Source organism: Anolis sagrei, chromosome X, assembly GCF_037176765.1.
Source record: "Anolis sagrei isolate rAnoSag1 chromosome X, rAnoSag1.mat, whole genome shotgun sequence".
Taxonomy (NCBI): Eukaryota; Metazoa; Chordata; class Lepidosauria; order Squamata; family Dactyloidae; genus Anolis; species Anolis sagrei.
Window position 1 is genome coordinate 21,639,843 of NC_090034.1, and position 25,549 is coordinate 21,665,391.

General features: G+C 44.5%; 1 protein-coding gene across 4 annotated transcripts; it reads left to right on the forward strand.

The window, feature by feature from the left end:
- On the forward strand, positions 1 to 25,269 carry SLC5A11 (solute carrier family 5 member 11). Of its 4 annotated transcripts, none has more exons than XM_060786478.2 (16): positions 1 to 131; positions 5,056 to 5,228; positions 5,916 to 5,987; positions 6,688 to 6,792; positions 11,086 to 11,145; positions 12,211 to 12,315; positions 14,880 to 14,985; positions 16,743 to 16,823; positions 17,983 to 18,188; positions 18,638 to 18,773; positions 18,949 to 19,056; positions 20,473 to 20,623; positions 21,614 to 21,782; positions 22,966 to 23,181; positions 23,423 to 23,597; positions 24,759 to 25,269. In XM_060786478.2, the coding sequence occupies exons 2-16, from the start codon at positions 5,091 to 5,093 to the stop codon at positions 24,962 to 24,964; spliced, it is 2,034 nt and encodes a 677-aa protein (XP_060642461.2). In that variant the 5' UTR covers positions 1 to 131; positions 5,056 to 5,090; the 3' UTR covers positions 24,965 to 25,269. The 4 variants fall into 4 exon arrangements, with proteins under 4 accessions (XP_060642461.2, XP_060642465.2, XP_060642462.2 ...); XM_060786482.2 differs by having other exon boundaries at positions 23,423 to 23,557; XM_060786479.2 differs by lacking the exon at positions 1 to 131 and adding an exon at positions 1,136 to 1,750.
- The last annotated feature ends 280 nt before the right edge of the window (positions 25,270 to 25,549 follow it).

Sequence of the window (25,549 nt, forward strand, 5' to 3'; positions counted from 1 at the left end):
CTGGGCACACAAGGCTCAAACAGTAACCAGGGCACCAGGAATGCGACCTTTCCGGCTATAAAATTCACACTTTCCCCACAATTATTTAAGCCAATGCAAGGATCAGTAAGCAGTCGGTGGCACCAAAGAGGGTGAGTCTCATCTCCAATTTGGGCTTCTTCTCGTTAGAATGGACTCGAACGTTAACAAAAAAGTTTGCAAAGTTTGAAAGCTGTTTGGCTGTGCAGTCTGAGGGACCCTCCCACACAACTGAATAAAATCCCACATTTTCTGCTTTGAACTGGAATATATGGCAGTGTGGACTCAGATAACCCAGTTCAAAGCAAATATTGTGGAATTTTCTGCCTTGATATTCTGGGTGATATGGCTGTGAAGAAGGACCCTCAGTCTCCTTCTCTGGAGGTCTTTAACCAGAGGCATATGTTAGGAGGGTTTGGGTGGTATCTTCCTATCTGGCAGAAAGGGTTGGGTTGGATGGCCTCTAGGGCCCCCATCTAATGTTATTCATCCATCCATCTATTGGACAAGTCTGGTAAAATCTCTTTCTCTGGAGGTTTTTAAACAAAGGCTGGATGGGCATCTGTTGGGAGGGATCGAGTCGTATCTTCCTTCATTGCGGAAAAGGGTTGGACAAGATGGCCCTTGGGGACCCCATTCCAACTCTCAGATTTTATATAATAATACAAAATGCTGCCTTAGGAAGGGGTGGATTCTCCTTCTCTGGAGGCCTTTAAAACAGAGGCTGGATGGCCATCTGTCAAGCGGACTTGGATGGTATATTTCTGCCTGATAGAAGGGGGCTGACCCTGACGTTTCTAGGATTCAACGATTTTATGATTCTAGGGCCATCTGTCAGGAGGCTTTGGATTGTATCTTTCAGTCTCACAGAAAAGGTTGTTCTGGATTGCCTCCCACCCATGCATCCATACATCAGTCTATTGGACAAGTCTGATAAATCTCTCCCTCTGGATGGCTAGATGAGTATCCATCAGGAGGGGTCGGGTTGTATAGTCCTTAATTGCAAAAGGGGGTGGGGTGGACTAAATGGCTCTTGGGAGACCCCTTCCAACTTTCAGATTCTATAATATATTGCCATCTAGCCCTACCTTGTTTTGCAATTAAAGATTTCCCTTCTCTGGAGGCCTTTAAACAGAGGCTGGATTACCATCTGTCAGGAGGGTTTGGATGGTGTCTTTCTGTCTGGCAGAAAGGGTCAAGCTGAATGGCCTATAGGGTTCCCATCCAGTATTATTCATCCATCCATACATCAATCTATTGGACAAGTCTGGTGAATCCCCTTCTCTGGATGGATGAATGGGTATCTGTTGGAAGGGATCAGGTTGTATTTTCCTTCATTTCAGAAAGAGGTTGGGCCAGATGGACTTTGGAGGTCCCATCCAGGGTCCAGATGTGTCCATCCAGGCCCAGAGCTTTGAAAAGCATCAATTTCATAGCATCACAGCATCATAGGCTTCAAAGCGACTCCAAGGGCCACCCAGTCCAGGCTCCCTGGCAGGCAACAATGGGCATTGGGTTGCCACTTTCCATGGCTCCTCCGCTTCAATGCCCCTCTTGTTCTCCGGCCTCCCGCCCCCAAGCCTTTGTGCCAAGGAGGAAACTGAGCCGGCTGTGCTCTGAATCCACAAAATGGCCAAGTTTTCCATCGCTTGGAGGCTGCAAGCCGAGAGGAGTGTTGCTCTTCTTCTTGCAGGTGGAGATGGAGGGCCAAAAACGGCCTCGGCGCCGACAGGTGAGTCCTTCGGTGGCACCTGGGACATCCTGTACGAAGTGCTCAGCATTTGATCTTGGGGTAAAGGTCCTTTCCAAATGCAGGAAAGGCCTCTGTTTCTCATAGCATACAATTGCCCTCACCTGGGCATCTTGCATTTAGCATTCTTTATATTACTGCCTGTATCGGAAAGGTTCAACTGTGTTAAGTACTATTATATTGTGTTGTATTTGCAGAGCTGTGCTCCAAGTTGGTGAAAGCCTTCTTGTTTGTCATAGCACACGATTGCCCTCTGTTATTCTTACTAATTTTTAGTATATTTCTATTTTGCTTCTCTCTTAAATAAGACCTAAAACAGCTATGTATCTGCATTTAGCATGCTTTGTCCATATCGGTGATCACTGCCTATATCAAAACAGTCAGTCTGTGTTTCGCCTATTTTATTTTATTTGGTGTGAAAGATCTCTGTCATAGCAGGTGCTAGCCCTCTATTATTATTATTATTATTATTATTATTATTATTATTATTATTATTATTTGAAACACAACAAGATTAGTACACAGCAAACAAGATCACTATGCTGGTTGTATTGGATCAAAAGTCAAACACTTCCCAAGTGTCTAGGAATTGTTATTGTTATTATTATTATTATTATTATTATTGTTATTATATACCACTTCCCTCTCTTAAAAGAGATTCAAAGCATCTCTGTATTCTGCATTTGGAATAATTTGCATTGTCTCTTTCTCCATCAGAAAAGTCCAACTGTAGTTAAGAACATTTTTTATTTGATTTGATTTGCAAATATATTCCTCATATTAGCAAACGGCTTCTGGTTGTCATAGTACAGTCCGTTGCTTTTGCCTACATCCCTTGCATTTTGTGCCTCTTGCATTAAAGACTGCATTGGCAAACCTGGGCTCACTTTGCAAATCTGCTTGCTGGGTTGTGTCTATAAGGCAGTGGTTCCCAACCTGTGGTCTGTGGACCATCAGTGGTCTGCAAGAACTAAAATATGGTCTGTGGCCTCACAGTTACTACACTGAAACCCTCTTATAGTGCCGAGGCTTATTAAATATGGTTTTCTGTGGGCAAGTAGATGGCAACTACTGGGTGGCATATGTTCTTTATCAGAAACTATAGCTGATGTGGTCTATCCATGCGATTTTCTGAATCAGCACCCCAAATAACCAAACCAATCCTGAAGTTGAGCAAAACATGATTCGCAACCTTTTTGGTACTATTGTTGGAGAGTGGTCCTTGGTCAAAGTGATCCCTGGTCAAGTGGTCCCTGGTCAAAAAAAGGTTGGGAACCACTCGTATAAGGAAAGACCTCTCTACAGGAAAGAAAACAGATGATTTGCAGGGGATAAACATTCCCCTTGATGTGTGATTTGTCCCACAACAAACAGACCGGTTTGCTTCAACTGGGTGGTTGTTTAGGGCAGGGAAAGCACTAGGGGCATCTACACTATGGGGTTAATACCGGTTTGACACCACTTTCACTACTTGTTCAATTTCATGGAAACCTGGAAGTTGTAATTTTTACAAGACCTTTGCCTTCCTTGGCTGGATGGAGTTTGTGCACCGCTTTCTCAATGCGATGGGCTCCTGGGATTTGTAGATTGGCAGAGAAGGCCAGAGACCTTGGGAAACTACAGCTCCCACAACTTCGTAGCATGAAGCATGGCAGGGAAAGTACCCTGAGACCGGTATCTGCACCATGGAGGATGGCACACAGGTGGACCTGTTGTGCCAGGGGAACTTCCTGCCACTTGAATGGGATTGAAGCCAATTGGGAAATGACACAAGGAGAGGTTTGGCTGCAAGCCTGGCCCCATCCTGCAGCCAGGAGCACCCTTCAGCCAAGGAGGCAAACCCGTTTGTCCGCTCCTGGGGAACTTGCCCTCGGCAGAGGACTCCTTCGGGGAGTTTCACTCCTTCCTGGCCTGGCTGGAGGTGACCCCTTGACCGTGAGTGTCCTTTCTCATCTTTGGCTCCAAGGAAGGGTCTGGACAGGTGCCCCGTCTCTTCTAGTTTGGGGTGCTATGCAGGATTGGAACTGTCTGATCCTTGAATGGGAAACCCAGGGAGGAGGAGGACTGCCATCTGTTATCATTATCATTATCATTACTGTTGAAGCTTTTTTGTTTCTGGTTTTGGGTGCAAAGCAGGGCAGAACCTTGGCTGATCCTTGAATGAGATTGGTGAATTGGGGAAAACTCCTGTCTACAACAACAACAACAACAACAACAATTGGTGTGAATACTGGATTGGCGTGGATACTGAGCTCAAGATGCTTTCCCTGCCATGCCTCAATGCTACGGAGTCGTGGGAGTTGTAGTTTCCCAAGGCCTTCTCTGCCAAAACTACAAACCCCAGGATCCCATCACATTGAGAAATCTGTGCCAAACTTATGTTGTTGTTGTTGCTATTGTTATTATGACATCTTCAGGTTTGGGTTTTTGATCCAAACAGGGAATGGTTGATCCCTAAATGTGAGGTACGCAGGTTGTATAATTGTTATTATTATTATTATTATTATTATTATTATTATTATTATTATTGTGGTTTTAATTTTGGATGTTAAGCAGGGCTGGACCTGGCTGCTTTCCAAATGGGAGACTCCAGGGAAAGGATTGAAAGAAGACTCTTAGTTTTGGATGCTAAGTTGGGTCTGGCTGTTTCCTGAGTGGAAGCATCCAAGTTATTTGCATCGTTGTTGTTTCTTATATCTCTTATAATTTTGGGTGCTAGGCAGGGCTGGGTCTGGCCATTCCCTGGATGGGAGACCAGTTTGAAGCCGCCTTCAACGCCATGGCCAAGTGCTGTGCATTGCTGGGAAGTTGTAGTTTGGGAGGCACCAACCCTTTGGGCATAGAAGGCAAAAGACCTTGTGAAACTACACCTCCCAGGCTTGAAATAGCATCAAAGTAGTGGCATCATGCATTCCTCCTGCGGTGCAGATGCACCTTGCCAATGCTACGGATCTAGCAAAACAGACAAGGCAGTGAATGGCTGAATACATTTTTGGATTTGGGGGAATCTTTGCACACTCTGCAGGCCTCCTTTCCTTGCAAGTCCTGCCCCCAAACCCCACTCTTTCTTTCCGGCGGTTGATCTGTCATGTTGCCCTTGGCTCTCTCCCCGGAATCTGGCTGTTTCTCTTCCCGCTGGACAAACAAGCACTTGGGCCACCTGACCCTTGCTTGCCTTGGGCCCTTTCTTTCCTGGGTTGGTCCCAAAGTCAAAGCAGGGCACATATTTGGCCAACAATGTCTCCTAGGGAACCAGGCCCTTTGTAATCCCTATCTCTTTGGGCCAGATAAGTGTATTGGGAAGTAAAGGCACCCAGGAGCCATGGAGGCCAGTGGCACCACTTCGGCCCCTACGGACAGCACTGGACAATGGGACGCCTTTCCCCAGAAGAACCTGGAGGCTGTGGACATCGCTGTCTTGGTCCTGTACTTCGTCTTCGTCTTGGGCGTTGGGCTTTGGGTAAGGAAGCTCTTTCTCCCTCTCTGAAAATAAGTTTGGGGGACTACATGTTCCATAATCCATCACACATCTCATTGGGATGGATTATGGCAGTTGTAGTCCCCCTTCTTAAAAAAACTCCCCAGTTTCGGTAATGCTCCAATTGGGGAACCATTATATTTTGGGAGAGACTGTACTCCCCATAATCCACAGTATGGTTGAGAATGCTGGGACCATAGTCCCTCCCAAAATATCATCCCCTTCTAGAATATGTAATGATACTGCCTAAGATTATCGTGGACTTGAATGCACACATATATTCAGAGAGGCAGCTGGATCACAGTTCCCAACATCCCTCTCTGTTCACTGTATTTGATGGAACTGGAGCCCAGCTGTGCCTTAAAAGGCTACAGGAAGCTAAACAGGGTCAGTCCTGGTAAGGACTTGGATGGGAGATGGTTCTGACATCCGAGTTTCCATAGGCAATGGAAAGGGGTGGTCCAATGCTCATAGCCATTCTATTTATTTATTTATTTATTTTATTTATTTATTTATGCGCTTGTATACCGCTAATATCTCAGCCTAAGTCGGCGACTCATTGTGGTTTACAACACTTAAAAAACAGGTCTCCCAGTTTCCCAATGTGGGAGTTGTTTTGAGATTCCCCATGATGCCTTCCATCTTGACCCTGCTCTATGTTTCCCGCAGTCCATGTGGAAGACCAAGCGGAGCACCGTGAAGGGCTACTTCCTAGCCGGAGGAGAGATGGTCTGGTGGCCGGTAAGTCGTTTCCAATTGTCAGGAACCCATTTGAGGGTAGTAGAATAAGGGTCTTTGTTGGCATGCTTTGTCAGGGGAGTATACACCCCCATTATGCCCTTTTATAACAATTGCGGAAGAAGGTATCCAGTGCCTGTTTGCACAGTGCTATGAGTGTGCAACAATATGTCTTTTGCAGAGGACATATTGCAAAAGAAGGTATCCAGTGCCTCTTTGCACAATGCTATGAGTGTGCAACAATTTGTCTTTTTCAGAGGACATATTGCAAAAGAAGGTATTCAGTGCCTCTTTGCACAATGCAATCAATATGTCCTTTTATGGGCATTGCAGAAGAAGATATCCAGTGCTTTTTTGCACAATGCTACAAGTTTGCAACAACAATATGTCTTTTGCAGAAGACATATTGCAGAAGGAGATATCCAGTGCCTCATTGCACAACGCAATCAATATGTCCTTTTATGGGCATTGCAGAAAAAGGTATCCTGTGCCTCTTTGCACAATGTTTTGAGTTTGTAACAACAATATGTCTTTTGCAAAAGATATATTGCAGGAATAGGTATCCAGTACCTCTTTGCACAATCCTATAAATATGTCCTTTTATGGGCATTACAGAAGAAGGTACCCAATGCTTCTTTGCACAATGCTATTAATATGCCATTTTAAGGGCATTGCAGTCTGAACTGGTTCTCCTTTCCGACAGGTGGGAGCTTCCCTGTTTGCCAGCAATGTGGGCAGTGGGCACTTCATCGGCTTGGCCGGCTCCGGGGCAGCGTCGGGCATCGCAGCCACGGCCTACGAGTGGAATGTGAGTTGGCCTTTCTTTATGGGGCACTTTCCTTCTTAAACAATGAGCTCATGCCCTTTGCTGGTGCATCACCTCATGTTTGGGGATGCTACAACAATATACCATTTTATTGCCACTATGGAAGAAGGTATCTAGTGCCTCTTTGCACATTGCTATGGGTTTGCAACAGATGGAACCAGAGCTTCCCCATCGAAATCAGACAGAGACTGGGTTAATTCTGGCGGCTGAGTATCTCAGTTTTTGCAGGATTGACTTTTAGTCTGCTTGCTCGTAGCCAACTCATCACTGCTTCCAAACACAGCTTAAAGTTCTCAGGAATCGCGGTTGTCCCAGGTTCGAGACGCAAGAGTAGCTGGGTATCATCTGCATAGTCCATAGATCATGGACTAGCAATCAAGGATAACGAATTGGATTACGACTTTAACTATGAGATGTTCCGGTCTGTATTGGTGGCCCAATACTATGTATGTATATGTATGTATTTTTATATTTTATTTTATATTTTTAAAGTGAATATTGTATTTTTAAAATGTTGTAAACCGCAATGAGTCGCCGCACAGGCTGAGATATTAGCGGTATACAAGTGTACTAAATAAATAAATAAATAAAATAGTGGTAGCACTCTATGCCAAAGCTCCGCACCAGTCCAGCAAGTGGTCGGACGTAGATGTTAAATAACAGGGGCGAGAGGATAGCACCCTGGGGAACTCCACAGCAAAGGCCGGAGCTCTCAGAGCTTTGGCCTGACCACTCCACCCTCTGTCTTCGGTCCCGGAGGAATGAATTGAACCATTTGAGGGCTAAACCTCGTACAGCAGATAGAGCCAATCGATGAGTCAGCAAGTCATGGTCCACGGTGTCAAATGCAACTGTGAGGTCCAAGAGTACCAATAGTGCTGATCCGCCTCGATCTAACTGATGACGAATTTTGTCAATAATAGCTACCAAGACAGTCTCTGTCCCATGACCTGAACGAAAGCCTGATTGAAAGGGGTCCAAACCCGCAGTCTCATCTAAGAATTGCTGTAGCTGCCCCGCCACTGTCCGTTCAATCACCTTGCCCAGGAACGGAAGGTTTGAAACTGGGCGATAGTTACTAGGTATGGCAGCATCAAGGCTTGGTTTTTTCAGGAGAGGGTGGACCACTGCTTCTTTAAGGCAATCTGGAAAAATTCCTTGCTCCAAGGAGCTGTTGATGATGTTCTTTAAGGGATCTCGTAGTCCCTCCCAGCACTCCTTAACCAACCGGGAGGGGCAAGGATCGAGGAAGCAGGTGGTTGGTCTTGCGGCAGCTAGAGTCTTTTCCAGGTCTTCCATTTCTAATGACACAAAATGTTCGAGAAATTGGCCACTAAATGGCCAGGAGGCTTCTAGTTCAATATGCCATTTTATGGGCATTGCAGAAGAAGATATCCAATACCTCTTTGCACAATATTATGGGTTTGCAACAACAATATGGCACTTTATGAGCATTGTGGAAGAAGGTTTCTAGTGCCCCTTTTCACATTGTTCTGGGTTTCCATCTAGTGCTCTGCCCCTTTGGCATTGGTCTCCTTGAATGCTTTTGCCCATTTGGGATGTTGTGCATTGCAGAAGGCCTCACTGCTTACTCCATGTTGCTATTTGATGCTGGTATAACTGAATTGAGGCCAGCATATGTCTTTGATAGGAGTCTAGTCTGTATCTGTTTGCAGTGTGGCCTTGGAGGAGATGTATTGAAGCCATGCCCTTTGTTAGCTGCATCGCCTCATGTTCGGGATGTGCTTCTTGAGTGCCAATGGGCATGTTGCTACTCGCTCCGAACCCAGTTGGCAAAGGCTGCTTATGCCCTTTGATCCATTACTCAACCTCTGAGTGGCTCTTGAATCTCTCTCCCCATTCACTTTGTTCCAGGAAAAAAAACAACAACAAAAAGATACCATTGCATCACCCGAAACACCTTTTATGGGGTGCGTGGTTTCATGGACTCCTGCCTGCTTTATCCGAAGGCTGCGCTTCAATTGAGTGCCTGGCCCTGGCAAAAAAGTCAAATTTAGTGGCAGCCAATGATGCAGAAAAAACATTGCAGTCCTTTCATTGATAGATTCCAGCATTCCCATTTGGCAAGTGATAGAATCCAGCTTATTTTATCCTATAGATAAGACTCTGAGTGCATCTATATTGTACAATTAATGTGATTTGGCAGCCCTTTAACTGCCATGGCACAATGCTGTGGGATCATGGGAACCTTATTATTATTATTGGAAACACAACAAAATTATTACACAGCAAACAAGTTCACTATGCTGGTTGTTGTATTGGATCCCACGTCGGACACTTCCCAAGTGTCTAGGATACATTTCCAAGTGTGTGATGTATTGGCAAATAATGTGTGCAGATCCCAGTAGGGTGGCCTTTTGCAGCTGACAGATGGTAATTTTGTCAGCGGCAATTGTATTTTAGTCAAGGTCTTTACGCACTGCACCCAGTGTGCCAATCACCACTGGGACCACCTTGACTGGCTTGTGCCAGAGTCTTTGCAGTTCGATCTTTAAATCCTCGTATCGTGTCAGCTTTTCCAGTTGTTTCTCTTCAATCCTGCTGTTGCCTGGGATTGCATCATCGATGATCCATACTTGGTTTTATTTTATCACGATCATGAGGTCAGTAGTATTGTGCTCCAAAACTCAGTCAGTTTGAATTCGGAAGTCCCAGGGTAGTTTGATGTGTTTATTCTCTGTAACTTTTTCCAGCTTGTGATCCCACCAGTTCTTTGTCGCAGGCAGATGGTATTTGTGACAAGAGTTCCAATGAATCATCTGAGCAACGGTGTTATGCTTCTGCTTGTAGTCTGTCCGCACAATGTTCTTGCAGCAGTTTAGGATGTGATCTATTCTTTCATCTGCTTCCTTGCAGAGTCTACACGTGGGATCAATCGTCAACTTTTCAATTCTGGCTTTGATGGCATACGTTCTAATGTAAACTCTGCTTCCTTGCAGAGTTTACACTTGGGATCTTCTTGTTGTTGTTATTATTATCTAAAAAAAGAAACTCAAAGCGGCTCACAATAAAACCAATACAGTACCAATAATTTGTCAAGATTTTTAGCCTTCTCTTCTGCATAGGGCTAGTGGCTCAGCAAACTGCAAAGCCCATCATTCTGTATAATTCCCAGGCACCTCTGTATCTGTGAACTTTCAGGCTAAAGTGTAAACTACTTATTCGGGGATTGTTGTCATTGTGTGCTTTCAAGTAATTTCCAAGTTATGGTGAGTTTTCTTGTCAAGATTTGTTCAAAAGAGGGAGGGGTTGACCTTACCTTCCCCTATGGCTAATGCGACTAATGCGACTTGCCTAGGGGTCACCAAATGGCTTTCTATGCTTAAGTGGGGAGTCATAGTCTAAGACTCGAACCTTGGCTCCGGATGTTGAACACAAGGTGATTAAAGTTAGACCATTTCTCAAACCTTAGAAGCGATCTTTCAGCCAAGAACTTCAAGGTGTTGTTGTTGCTATTTTTCTGCAACAGAGAAATCCTTATTTGATGTCCATGCAAGCTTGATGCTGTCAGGTAGAAAAATGCTGTATTAGATAGGAATGCATTGCATAGACCTCCAGTGTGGAAAAATACAATTCTAATGCACATGTGTTCACAGCACAGTCCACTGTAGGGTTAAGAAAAGCAAAGCTGCTAGTTTTTTTTTCTCTCTGGAGGGAGAAATGTTCTCTGCCATCTTAGATAGCTTGCTATGATCTCTCTTCATCTGCAATCCATCACCATCCTCATTGTTTGAGTGTCTTCCTATGGTTGTGAGTATCTCTGTATACTGATAGTAGACATGTAAACAGTTGTATATAGCAGTGACAGAAGAATAAACCCCCAAAGGTGTGTGGATGAAAGCCAAAGATCAAGTGTGCTTATTCAAGCAGTGAGCTACTGTCCAAGGTCAGAGGCTGTGCTATAAAATCTCTGCTGTGACCAAGACTCTGCAGTGTTTTGGATCAGAAGTAACTGCTTGACTTTGAGACACTCCGTCCCATTGCGCAGCTGAAAGAGGCCACGAGAGGAGAAATTAATGTGTCTACCTAGCAGGGGTGTTGTGTGTGGTTTACTCTCCTTTCTACCTCCACAACAGATGCACTTAGGACTACCCATTAAATCTGAATGGGGTAGTTGGAACCTTCTTTGTGATATATATTTATATCTTTTTAAGTGAACCTAGTGCAGAGCAGAGTGGAGGGTGAGTCCTGGCTCCCAAAGCAGCATCCTGGCGCCGGCTTTCCCTCTGATGTGTCCATTGTTTCCTTCCTCAGGGCATGTTCTGTGTCTTGGTGATGGCCTGGCTGTTCCTTCCTATCTACATCGCAGCCGGGGTGAGTACTCAGTCTTTACTTACATACTTACTCCTTACAGCAATAGGGTACATTTCAAATGAGCCAACAATCTGGTTTGAATGCCAACAGAACCTCAATTTGGACTCCTGTTTACATGGATGAAGAGGACAAAGGGGTCGGAGAATGGGGACGGGCGCTTCTCAGGGTCATGTCAAGTTTCCTAACATTTCATAGAGGAACAACAAGACATGAGTGCTGTTATTACTGATAATAATAATAACACTGCCCAACACACATTTTGGTACCTTCATTGTTAGTCTTGTGTCTGCAGTTTTTGCAGTTGCTGATTGCAAAAATGGCACCAGTTTTCCCCTATCACCTTAGCTTTTGAGATACAGACCATATGCCATCTATCAGTTGCCTATAGAAAACCACAATAATTATAATATCTAAGAAACTGGAGCCAATGTGGTATATTCAATGCAATTTTCTGAATCGAATACCTCAGGAAAAGGCTTAAAAACCTAGACACTAAGGCACTATGAAAAAAAGATATTAGTCTATGTTGTTGTTGTTGTTTGTTGTTGTTGTTCAAGCCATTATTATTATTAATTTCAGCTACTCCTGAATTACTTGAGTGCAAAGGCAACTGCTGAGTTATTTGAGTGCAATTACGCCTCTTGAGTTACATGAGCACAACAATTGCTGAATTACTTTGAGCTCCATTTCTGCTGCTGAATTATTGGAATGCATTTGTTGCTGCTGAAATATTTGAGTCCAAATGCAACTGCTGCATTACATCAGCATAACTGTGGGAGTTGCACCATGTGTTCAATTGCTAAGATACTGTCGTGCAATCACCGCTGTTGAGTTACACTGGTGCAATTGCTACTTACTAGGTTGCAATTACCACCTTTGAGCTGCATGAGCACCATCATTACCACTGAATTGTTTGGTGTCTTTTAATAGTGATTTATGTCTTATTTTAACGATGTTGTATCCTGCCTCAAGAGTACAGGAAGAGACAGGTAATAAATTAATAATAATAATAATAATAATCATCATCATCATCATCATCATTATCAACACCATCATCATTTCCAGGTGACCACCATGCCGGAGTACTTGCAGCGGCGCTTTGGCGGCAAACGGATCCAGATCTTCTTAGCCATCCTCTACTTGTTTATCTATATATTCACCAAAATCTCAGTAAGTAAGGAGACGGCGAGAGGAGACAGAACAGAACTGGCTTGGAAAGAGTAGGTCCCACTTAGGCCTGATATTTACATATATTTGCATACCTTTGCATATATTTGCATATATCATGGGGGGCTGTGGTAGACCAAGAGAGGCAAGGAGGAAAGGAAAGTCTGCAATGGAGTCTGTTCTGCAAAGACTTCGTTGCTGTGAGGCTGAGAGACTGTGACTTGTCAATGGAATTGTATGGCCGAGATGAGGGTCTCATCTTTACCTATACTATATATAAATATAATATAGTTAAAGGCAGGTAAAGGTTTTCCCCTGACATTAAGTCCAGTTGTGTCAGACTCTGGGGGTTGGTGCTCATCTCCATTTCTAAGCCAAAGAGCCGACATTGTCCGTAGACACCTCCAAGGTCATGTGGCCAGCATGACTGCATGGAGCACTGTTACATTCCCGCTGGAGTGGTACCTATTGATCTACTCACATTTGCATGTTTTTGAACTGCTAGGTTGATAGAAGCTGGGGCTGACAGCAGGAACTCACGCCACTCGCTGGATTCAAACCTGCCACCTTTCGGCCAACAAGTTTAGCAGCTCAGCAGTTTAACCCACTGCACCTTCGGGGGCTCCAAAATATAATATAGTATTATATTATATATATCAAATTGAAGCAGTAGGGAATAATTGGACTGGGAGCAATGAAACCAGGCTTCCCTCAGCTCTTGGGCAAGTCACACTCTCTCAGTCTCAAAGGAAGGCAATCTTTCCAAGGAAACCATATTGGAATCACACAGCAACAACTGCAGAGTTGTCAAAGGCCTTCATGGCCAGAATCACTGGGTTGCTGTGAGTTTTTCGTGCTGAATGGCCATGTTCCAGAAGCATTCTCTCCTGACGTTTTGCCTACATCTGTGGCTAATAGTATCTTCAGAAATTCTCCTGGAAGTGAAGCAAGCTTGAATAGCATCGAGTAGCCATGAAGCTGCAAAGTCAATCAGTGAGGGTACCTGCATAGAGGTCGCCTGGCTGTTGTTGCCTAGAGGCATCCTCCACTTGGGAAGTGTTAACTGGCACTTGGTTGTTTGCTGTCTGCAGTTCCCCTGTTGCTGAATAGTGTTCTTTATTTACTGTCTTGATTCTGATCCTCACTGATTGACTTTGCAGCTTCATGGCTACTCATGCCATTCAAGCGTGCAAATTGCAACATTCACACTTGCTTTAAACAGACAAGGGTTCTGTCTCCCACCCTGGACATTATTCCACAGGTATATACACACTCCACTTGACTCAGTAGCAACAATATCTCTGAAGATCCCAGCCACAGGTGCAAGTGAAACATCAGGAGAGAATACTACTGGAACATGGCTATACAGTCCGGAAAACTCACAGCAACCCAGTGATTCCGGCCATGAAAGCCTTCAACAATAATATATTATGATATATTGTTATAAGTTATATATTATACATATTGGATTGAAGCAGTAGGGCATAACTGGGCTAGGATCAATGCGACCAGGCTTCAAATTCACCCTCAGCTCTTCAGCAAGTCACACTCTCTCAGCCTGAAAAGGACTGTAAAGGCCCTCTTTTGTTGACACAGCCTTTAAAAAACCTTATGAGAGTCAGACAGCAACAGTAACAAAGCCAATTGAAAGTCGTTTGTATATTTCATCTCGAGTTGTGCAAAAGAAACCTGCTGACACTGTTTCCAAACCGATTGCCCAATCCAGGGCAATTTCATTATCCAGAAAGGTTAATTGCCTGTGAATCTGAACCTAGAACTGTGGGAATTAAAATAAGCATGGGATTTCCCCCCTCTACCTGAAATTGAGCATATAGTTCTCCCTGGTGGTCTCCCATCCAAATACTAACCAGGGCTGGCCCTGCTTAGCATCCAGTTTTCTATAGAGATTTCTTAGACAAGGAAGACTCAGAGGTGGTTTCCCCAGACCTTCTGAATTAGAGACTACAGTTTTCCTTGGCGGTCTCCCATCCAAATCCTAACCAGGGCCGACCCTGCTTAGCATCCAAGATCGGACCCATTCTGAAACCTTTAGGGTCTTAATCCACAAAATGTAAACTCAGTTTATCCTCCTCAACCGTTGGGCTTTATTAAAAGAAATTCCTTTGGTAAGTGTTGGTGAATAACCGGACTTGCTGGCATTCAAGGTATGCCCGATTGTGAAACGGTGCAAAAAACCCCATACAAGCCAGACTTCCTTGTGGCCTATTGTTTCCTATTGCTTCCTTGTTTTCTCCTCTAATCATCGTGCAAAATTATTACTGTAAATCCCTTGTTTTGCACAGGGCATGTGGGGGAATCAAATCTGACCTTTAGTGCCCTTTGTGTTGTGTCATTCCATCAATGAAAAAAAATCAATGAAAAAGCATGTTTTGTCCCAGGCGTGGGCAAACTTTGGACCTCCAAATGTTTTGGACTTCAGCTCCCACAATTCCTAACAGCCTCGGGCCCTTTCCTTTTTCCCCTGACCGCTTAGCATTCAGTCTTTGAAAATTCTAGACTAAGGATGAGCTGCAATAATGCAACAATGCCCTCGTCTCATCCTCCAGGTCGACATGTACGCGGGGGCCCTGTTCATCCAGCAGGCCTTGCACTGGGATCTCTATGTGGCGGTCATCGGCTTGCTGGTCATCACGGCTATTTACACCGTGGCAGGTAGGTCTGAACCCAAGTATTTGGGTGTGTGTGTGTGTGTGTATGTGTGTGTGTGTGTGTGAAGAGTCCACTGCTCAGCTTTGGTAGCCTTTAAATGGTGAATTGTCCCATTGGATGTCTGTCTTTGGCCCTCTATTCTTTCATGGAAGAGGGTAGGACTAGATGGCCTCTGGATACCCCTTCAAACTCTATGAATTAATGCCAGTGGGGCAGTCAATCCAGTCCAAGTTTTGAAGTCCTCTCCAAGATTGGAATAATACCTGGGGTGGGTTCACTGCCTCTCGGACATGGGATCCTACCATAAATATATTATTATTATTTCTATGTTATTATTATTATTGCTATTCTATTATTATTGCTATTCTATTCTTATTCTTATTCTTATTCTTATTGCTATTATAATTATTATATTATGGCTATAATAATTATAATAGCCATAATAATAATAAGAAGAAGAAGAAGAAGAAGAATAGAATAGCAATAATATAATAATAGCAATAATAATAATATTGCTGTATTATTATTATTATTATTATTATTATTGCTATTATTATCCCTTCAAGGTTGAAGGCAAAGGGGAGCTGGTTAAGCCTATCATCATCCTCATATGTTATTATTATTATTGTTGTTGTTTTATTGCTATTATTATTATTATTATTATTATTATTGGGTTGTTGTAGGTTTTTTTGGGCTATATGGTCATGGTCTAGAGGCATTCTCTCCTGACGTTTTGCCTGCATCTATGGCAAGCATCCTCAGAGGTAGTGAGGATGCTTGCCATAGATGCAGGCGAAATGTCAGGAGAGATTGCCTCTAGACCATGGCCATACAACAACCCAGTGATTCCGGCCATGAAAGCCTTCGATAATACAATTATTATTATTATTATTATTATTATTATTATTATTATTATGGCTGAAGGCAGGATACAACATAGATGCTGTCAATATTTATTTTTATCCTGCTTTTATCTCTTTAATTAATACACATTAAAACATATATATTAGGACTAGGACGCAGAGCAATGGCTTCAAACTACAGGACAGGAGATTCCATCTGAACATTAGGAAGAACTTCCTGACTGTGAGAGCTGTTCAACATTGGAACTCTCTGCCCCGGAGTGTGGTGGAGGCTCCTTCTATGGAGGTTTTTAAACAGAGGCTGGATGGCCATCTGTTGGGGCTGCTTTGAACATGATTTTCCTGCTTCTTGGCAGAGGGTTGGACTGGATGGCCCATGAAGTCTCTTCCAACTCTAGGATTCTATGATTCTAAAGACATAGACCTTCCCTCGACATTATTATTGCCTGCTAGGCATTTGGCAAAGAGGAGCTGGTTAAGCCTATTATTATTATTATTATTATTACATTATTATTATTATTATTATTATTATTATTATTATTATTATATTATTATCGTTTGTTGTTACATTATTATTATTATTATTATTATTATTTCCCCAGACCTTGGTTCTCTATATGGGGAGGTGGTAGCCCTAATGGCAAAAGACCCCTAAGACAGCCTTTCTAGCAAAAGTGTAGCATAGAATAACTGACTTTGGAGGAGAAAGAGGACATAAAGCAATATGGAATGGTCAAGGGAAGACAAGATGTATGTGGACATTGGTCCGGCTCAGTCCAGACCTTGACCCATGGATTTTGTCCCTGGTTTATGGAGCTTTATATGGTTTCTGCAGACCCACAACTCTCCCCAGACCCGAACATAAGCCTTTCCCATTTCTTTCCGGTCTCTCTGCAGGTGGTCTGGCGGCGGTCATCTATACCGACACCCTGCAGACGGTCATCATGCTGGCCGGAGCACTGACCCTCATGGGATTCAGTGAGTGCCTTTGAGGAGGGAGGCTTTTTATTCAGGGCAATAAAGAGAGTAGAATATATGGAATGTACTTGAAAACGTTTGTCTCGAGAATCCTAGTCCGATTGGGAAATTTGGGGAAGGGAATTTCACAGTGGAATAGAGTGCCTTGGAGTCTCTTTCTTTTTAAATAGAGATCAAATGGTCATCTGTCAGGAGGGCTTTGATTATGCTTTCCTGCTTGGCAGAATGGGGCTGAGGTAGATGGCCTTTAGAATTTCCTCCCGCTCTATGATTTTGAAGCCCTATTTTTCTATGAACCTTTATGAGGTTGGATGGCCATCTGTTGGGAGAGCTTCCGTTGTGTCTTCCTGTCTGGCAGAAGGGGGCTGGACTGGGTGGCCTTTGGGGCTTCCTCTGTTCTATGATCTTAAATCCCTATTTCTCCCCATAACCTTCCAATATCTATGAGGTTGGATGGCCATCTGTTAAGAGGGCTTTGATTGTGCTTGCATGGCAGAAGGGGGTTGGACTGGGTGGCCATTGGGGTTTTCTCCATTTCTAAGATTCTAAGGGCTGATGTCTCTATGAACCTGAGGTTGGATGGCTATTTGTTAGGAGGGCTTTGATTGTGCTTGCATGGCAGAAGGGGGTTGGACTGAATGGCCATTTGTGGTTTCCCCCACTTTAGGATTTGAAAGCCCTATTTCTCTTCATTAATCTTTTAACGTGTATGAGATTGGATGGTCATCTGTTGGCAGGGATTGGATTGTGCTTTCCTGTCTTGCAGACAAGGGCTAGACTAGATGACCTTTGGGGTTTTCTCCAGATCTAGGATTCTGAAGCTCTATTTCTCTATGAACCTTTATGAGGTTGGATGATCATTTGTTGGGAAGGATTGGATTGTGCTTTCCTGTCTGACAAATTGGGGCTGAACTGGATGGCCTTTGGGTTTCCTCTGAAGCCCTGTTTCTCTATGAACCATTAAGAGGTTGGATGATCATCTGTTGGGTGGAAGGGAGCTGGACTGGATGACCTTTGAGTTTCCCTCCAACTCTAGAAATGGAAAGCCCTATTTCTATGAATCTTGGCCATCTGACTATGAGGTCAGATGACCATCTGTCGGGAGAAATGGGAGGAGGGTTTGCATTGGATTGTGTTGACTTCCCCTCTGCCTTCCTAGGTTTTGCCAAAGTCGGAGGGCTGGATGACTTGCAGAAGCGGTACTTCCAGGCGATCACTACTAACCGGGACAAGAACAGCACTTGCGGGCTGCCCAGGGAGGACTCCTTCCACATTTTCCGGGACCCGGTGACCTCCGACCTTCCCTGGCCAGGGGTCCTGGTGGGGATGACCATCCCTTCCCTGTGGTACTGGTGCACGGACCAGGTAGAGCCTCCTTCCATGGGTTTGCAATGGGATCAGGCCCAGGTTTAATGCCATAAGAGCAATAATACCGTGCCATGATGCTGCAAGGAGATCCTATTGCTTGCCAACCCTCCCAGTATCAACGTGATGCATTAAAAGGACCTTGCCATGATAGTCAGAGTGTATCTTATTGCTTGCAGCCCTTTCCATGTTAATAATGTTAACAGGACCATTTTCCATGTTGATATCATGACATTGATAGGACCATGCCATAACTTTGGGAGCAGATGTCAGTATCATTGCATCAATAGAACAATGATATTAGGAGCATAAATAGGACCATCATCTGTAGCCGTCTTAAAAACCTAGATAGAGAAATGGGAGGAGGGTTTGCATGTTTGCAAAGAAGGGAACGGGAGACCCAAACCCTTTCTAATAGGCCTCTCAGGTGCCTCTTCCTTTTCCGGCAGGTCATTGTGCAGAGGTCCCTGGCGGCCAAGAGCCTGCCCCACGCCAAAGGGGGGGCTCTCTTGGCCTCCTACCTGAAGATCCTGCCGCTCTTCATGATGGTCTTCCCTGGCATGATCAGCCGCATCCTCTTCCCAGGTGAGACCCCAAGACAGAGGAGTTTGCAACCATTGGGATTTTGCAGTAAAGTTATCTTATGTGGATTCCCCAGATCCCAAAGAGTCAGGCGCCTTGACCTTTAGGGCCACGGAGGTCATTCCCACCACAAATAAGTTCCTGGTCCTCTTTGTTTTGTGTTCCCATCTCCTCGCAGATCTGGTTGCCTGCGCCGATCCGGAAATCTGCCGACGCATCTGCAACAACCCTGCCGGCTGCTCCGACATCGCCTATCCCAAGCTGGTCATTGAGCTCCTGCCGATCGGTGAAGGGAATGGGGGGAAGCTGTGGGCATTTCCTGGGAAGGAGGGAACACAAGCCAGGATGGCCATCTGTCGGGAGGGCTTGGATGGTGACTCCTCACCTGGCAGAATGGGGTTGGACTGGGTGGCCTTCAGGGTCCCTTCCAACACTAGGGTTCTATAAACAGCCTGGATGGCCATCTGTCAAGAGGGCGTTGATTGTGCTTTTCCTGCCTGGCAGAATGGGGTTGGAATGGGTGACCTTTGGGGTCCCTTCCAACTCTAGGATTCTATTATTATTATTATTATTATTATTATTATTATTATTAAGCAGGGACTGGATGGGCATTTGTCAGGAGGACATTGATTGTGCTTTCCCTGCCTGACAGAATGGGGTTTGACTGGATGGTCTTTGGGGTCCCTTCCAACTCTAGGATTCTATTATTATTATTATTATTATTATTATTATTATTATTATTATGCAGGGACTGGATGGGCATCTGTCAGGAGGACTTTAATTGTGCTTTCCCTGCCTGGCAGAATGGGGTTCGACTAGATGGTCTTGGGGTCTCTTCCAATTCTAGGATTCTATTATTATTATTATTATTATTATTATTATTATTATTATTATTATGCAGGCTCTGGATGGGCATCTGTCAAGGAGGGCTTTGATTGTGCTTTTCCTGTCTGGCGGAATGGGGTTTGACTTGATGGCCTTCAGGTCCCTTCCAACATTATTATTATTATTATTATTATTATTATTATTATTATCATTATCTAAGGGCTGGATGGCCATCTATCAAGAGGGCTTTGATTGTGCTTTTCCTGCCTGGCAGAGATTCAAAGATTTTATGATTCTATTATTATCATAATATTGTTAAGCAGGAACTGGATGGCCATCTGTTGGGAGGGCTTAGATTGTGCTTGCATGGCAGAATGGGTCTGGACTGGATGACTTTTGGAGTTTCCTCCTGGTCTAGGATTCTATGGTTCTAAAACCTGATTTCTCTCCAGGAATCTTTTCATGTCTATGAGGTTAGGATTGTCATCTATTGGGAGGGATCGGATTGTGCTTTCTTGCTTGGCAGAATGGGACCCTTGGGGTTCTCTTCCACCTCTAGGATCTTACCTTGGCCTCATATGCCACAATGGAGATAGACAACCATTGCTTAATTTATTGGCATACAAGAGAACAAATGTGGGAGAAAAGTGGGGTAAATAACAACAACAACAACAACAACAACAACTTGGGAAGTGTCCGATGTGTGATCCAATACAACAGCCAGCAGAGTGATCTTGTTTGCTGTGGACTCATCTTGTGTTTCTAATAATAATAATAATAATAATAATAATAATAATAATAATAATAATATAGCACTGGTGAATGCTTCCCCTCCCCCCCCGACTGACGGTCCCTTGTCTGGGCTTCCATTCTGCAGGGCTGCGGGGGCTGATGATGTCGGTGATGGTGGCCGCCCTGATGTCCTCCTTGACCTCCATCTTCAACAGCGCCAGCACCATCTTCACCATGGACCTCTGGCGCCACTTCCGGCCTCTCTCCTCCGAATGGGAGCTCATGGTCGTTGGCAGGTAAGGCGGCAATGCAAGCAGTGCCATGGCTAGACTATGCAACCCAAGGGGCGATTTCGCAGTAGATGGATGCATTTATTCCAGGTTCAGTATCTGCATTTACATCCGCAAAGGTGCATACAGTGGCATCCTTGCAATGGTCAGAGGAATGAGAGTCAGCATCACCCAAAGGCTATAACCTTTATTCCACTGTTGGGGAGTGCATTGACACTGTTATATGTTATATGATATATATTATATTGTTGTAATCTATTTATATTATGCATTATTATGTTATATTATTTATATAATATAATATAATATAATATAATATAATATATTGTATCATCCTGCTCTCCTGTTGTTCGTAACCAACCACAGTCCCACGGAGTGGTTAGTTGGGAGCAAAAGGAGAGCAGAATAAGATAATATAATACAAATAATGTGGGGGTTTTTCCATGTCAGGAACGACTTGAGAAACTGCAAGTCATTTCTGGTGTGAGAAAATTGGCTGTCTGCAAGGACATTGCCCAGGGACACCTGAATGTTTTGATGCTTTGCCATCCTTGTGAGAGGCTTCTCTCATGTCCCCGCATGGGGAGCTGGAGCTGACAGAGGGAGTTTATCTGCGCTTTCTCCAGATTCAAACTTCCAACCTGTCGGTCTTCAGTCCTGCCAGCACAAGGGTTTATGTTATTCTGCTTTCCTGTTGGTCCCAGCCATCTACAGTCCCATGGAGTGGTTAGTTAGGAGCAAAAGCAGAATATAATAATGTAATTTATTATTATTATTATTATTATTATTATTATTATTATTATTATTATTATATAGTATAATCTACCAGCATCATCCTCATGGTCTTGTGCCAAAACTCATACTAATTCCTTAGGAAGAAATGTGCACTAATGTAACTTTTAAATCATTACTTGTTCATTTGGTTTTTAATAATTTTATATTATTACATTATGATATCATTATATACCATTATATATAGTTGTTGCTTGGCCACAGGGTGTTTGTGCTGCTGCTGGTGGCCATCTCCATCCTGTGGATCCCGCTGGTACAGGCCAGCCAAGGCGGACAGCTCTTCATCTACATCCAGACCATCAGCTCTTACTTGCAACCTCCAGTTGCCGTGGTCTTCATCCTGGGCTGCTTCTGGAAGCGGACCAATGAAAAAGTACGCTTCCCCCTTTACACTCAAGGAAGCAGTTCAAGCCAATGGGATGGGTCAGTGGCTTCCAGATTTGCAGAGCCACCAAGCTTTTCTTTGGATAGGCTTCAGCACTATGGACATTTCTTTCATAGTTTCCAAACACTGGTCTCTCGTTGGACTTCAGCTCCCAGCCTCCCTGATTGTTGACTGATGAAGTACAAAGTAGGGAGGAACCTTTAACAGCCTCACCAAACTACAAACCCCAGAATTCTGCAGGAGCCAGAAACCAGATATCTCTAGCGTGATTAAGTAGGCAGCAGAGGCTTCTGGGAGTCGGAGTCCAAACAACCTGGAGGGCTCAAGTTTGGGCATCCTAGTTTGAGGATACAACTTGGACAGGATGTGCTACCCTTGGAATGGGATTTTTCCATTTTTATCCCATTCTCTTCAATGCTAAAGCTTTTTTTGTTAAAGTAATGAATTTCCATTTTTGGAGGGTCTTTGAATAAAGACTGGGTGGACATCTCCAAGGAGGGTGTTCCTGCCTAGCAGAATTGGGGTTGGACTAGATGGCCCTTGGGGACCGCTTCCACCTGTTGTCCCTATGCTTGATCAGAAGCCTGACCCAAGATTTTTCCCTCTCTCCCTTCTTTCCTTCTCTCTCTCTCTCTCTCTCTCTCTCTTTCTTTCTTTCTTTCTTCCCTCCCACCCCATCTTCCTTCCCTCTCTCCCTCCACCTCCTTTGTCTTTCTTTTGTTCTTTCTTCCCTCTCTCCCTTATTTCCTCCTTCCTTCCTTCCTTCCTTCCTTCCTTCCTTCCTTCCTTCTTTCTTCCCCTCCCTCCCTCTTTTTGTTTCTTTTCCCTTCCCTTCTCTTGCCCTCTCTTCCTCTCTACCTTTCCTTCTTTTTTCTTTCTTTCTTCCCTCCCCATCTTCCTTCCTTCCTTTTCTCCTCCTTTCTCTTTCTTTCTTTCTTTCTTTCTTTCTTTCTCTTTATTTATTTATTTATTTCTTCCCTCCCTCTCATCCCTCCCTCCTACTCTTTCTTTCTTTCTTTCTTTCTTTCTTTCTTTCCTTCTTTCTTCACTTTCTCCCTCCCTTTCCTTCTTTGTTCTTTCTTCATTCCTTCCCCATCTTCCTTCCTGCCTTCTTTTTTTCCCATTCTTGTTTCCTTCCCTCCTTGTTTCCCTCCCTCTCTTCTTTCTGCAGGGCGCCTTCTGTGGCCTGACGGTGGGCATGGTCATGGGGGTCATCCGAATGGTCCTGGACTTTGTCTTCCTGCCTCCACAATGCGGGGAGCCAGACCAGCGTCCAACGGTGGTCAAAGACGTCCACTACCTCTACTTCTCCATGATCCTGAGCCTGGTCTCGCTGCTGGTGGTGGTGGCTGTCAGCCTCTGGACGGAGCCCCCGCCCCAGGAAAGGGTGCGCTGTCCACATGTCTGCTGACTGCTCAGAGCTGGAAAGGGACTTCATGCCATGTCTAACCCACAGTGACCCTATTATGGAGTTAGTTCAGAAGGGCTTCCCATGGCTGATCAGGCATTAGAACCCAGAGCCATAATCCAATGATTAATACAATGTTGGGGAATGCTTTGGGGTGGTTTCTCAACTTTGGTGCTCAATGGGGGCCGGGTGCAAATCCTTCTTTGTTTCCTCCAAACAGATCAGCCGCCTGACCTGGTTCACCCGCAAGGACCTTCCCAGGAAGAAGGACGTCCCCATTCCATCCGCAGGCCCCATTGAGGACATCCAAGCAACACATCTCCCTCCTCCCCCTCTTCCTCCAGTCCAGTTTGAGGTCAGCGATGGTCCGGAAAAGACTGGCAACAAGAGCCGTTGTAAGCAACCCTTAGCATTTGGGAAACACCATTGCAATGTGTCCCAAAAGCTGACTTCAGCTCCCACAATCCTCAATCATTGAGATTTTATCTTATCTTATTAACTACATTCCAATGAGAGGGAGGAGGAAGGGTTTCCTGTGGGGCTGAGGAGCTACCTTTCCAATTACAGAATTGGAACAATGACTCAATGAGAGAGAGAGAGGAGGGAGGGAGGGTTTGTTGTGTAGCTGAGAAGTTACCTTTCTGTTGTTGGTGGCTTTCATGGCCGGATTGACTGAGCTGGTGTGAGTTTTCCAGGCTGTATAGCCATGTTCCAGCAGCATTCTCTCCTGACATTTCACCTGCATCTGTGGCTAACGGTATCTTCAGAGGTGCTGCTGCAGTGAAGCCAGTGCAGTGTATATATATCAATCTGTGGAATAATGTCCAGGTTGGGAGAAAGAACCCGTGTCTGTTTGAAGCATGTGCGGATGTTGCAATTTGCAAGCTTGATTAGCATTGACTTATCTTGCAGCTACAAAGTCAATCAGTGAGGGTATCTGCATAGCGGTAGCCTGGTAGTTGTTGCCAGGAGGCTTCCTTGTTTGGGGGGTGTTAATTGGTACTTGATTGTTTGCTGTCTGGAATCCTCCTGTTTCTGAGTGGTGTCTCTTATTTATTGTCAAAGATTGACAAAGACCCAGAGGAAAAGTGTTCTTACCATACGTCAAGGGGAACCCTCACTGAATACCCTCACTGATTGACTTTGCAGCTGCAAAGCTACTCAATGCTAATAAAGCTTGTTAACTGCAACACTGACACTTGGTTCAAGCTGACAAGGATTTTTTGTCCCATTGTGGACATTATTTCACAGGTATAGATACACTCCAGTTGCCTCACTGTCAACAGAATCTCTGAAGATGCCATTTGTCACAGATACAGGCAAAATATCTGGAGAGAATGCTGCTGGAACATGGCCATACAGCCCCAAAAACTCACAGCAACCTACCTAGCTTTCTAGCTGCAGGGTTTTCCTTAACCTTATATATAACTTTATAACTATATCGATACTCCAATGAGAGAGAGAAGAGGAGGAAGGGAGGGTTTGGTGTGGGGCTGAGGAGCTAGCTTTCCAACTGCTGGGCTTGCAAATTAAAATGGTTACCTGTCTCCCCACAGGTAAGGGGTCCTCAAGGTTGGTGGCGCTGCTACTGTGGGTCTGTGGGATGGAGCGGCAGGACGCAGCACCTTCGGGGCCCAAAGTGGAGGTGGCCTTGGCCTCTAATGAAGAAGAGAAGGAAGCACCGGCTGTCAAGCACATCCTCAACTTCAACCTGATCCTGTGCCTCAGCGCCGGGGTCTTCCTTTGGGCCTACTTTGCGTAGGGAAGAAGACTTTATGGGATTTTTAGTTCTATTCGCTATAGCAGTGAACCCCAAAAGTCAGCTGCAACCTGAACGGAGACAGACCTCTGTTTGGCAAAGTACATGCTTTGCCTTAAATCCGCATCTTGCATCAAGCTTTGTTTATTGGTGGATGATGGGCTCGGTTTGCAAATGGGGATGATGGGTAATGTTATTTCCCATTATCCATTAAAGCAGGCATGGGCCAACTTCAGCCCTCCAGGTGTTTTGGACTCCAACTCCCACAATTCCTAACAGCCGGTAGGCTGTTAGGAATTGTGGGAGTTGAAGTCCAAAACACCTGGAGGGCTGAAGTTGGCCCATGCCAGCTTTCAAAGGTCCTGCCAAGTTCAGGCTATTTTGTGAATACTGCCATTGTTTTTCATGATTTTATTTATTACATGGAAGCTGCTTTATTTAAGTTACTTTTTCTCGCCTTGCAATGCCACCTTCCTAATCCAACCAATTTGTGAATTTTAGAAGAATTCAAATGTATCTTCCGTTGAGCCCAACATTTTTTCCATATTTATGGCAATAAATATTTGGAGATTCTCGCACCTTTCCTCG

Excerpts from the sequence above, each read along its gene's own strand:
- SLC5A11 (XM_060786478.2), top strand. The coding sequence starts at position 5,091 with ATGGAGGCCAGTGGCACCACTTCGGCCCCTACGGACAGCACTGGACAA. Across the intron at positions 18,189-18,637 it reads GGTACTGGTGCACGGACCAG|GTCATTGTGCAGAGGTCCCT; the intron begins GTAGAGCCTCCT and ends CTTTTCCGGCAG. Across the intron at positions 20,624-21,613 it reads GAGCTCATGGTCGTTGGCAG|GGTGTTTGTGCTGCTGCTGG; the intron begins GTAAGGCGGCAA and ends GCTTGGCCACAG.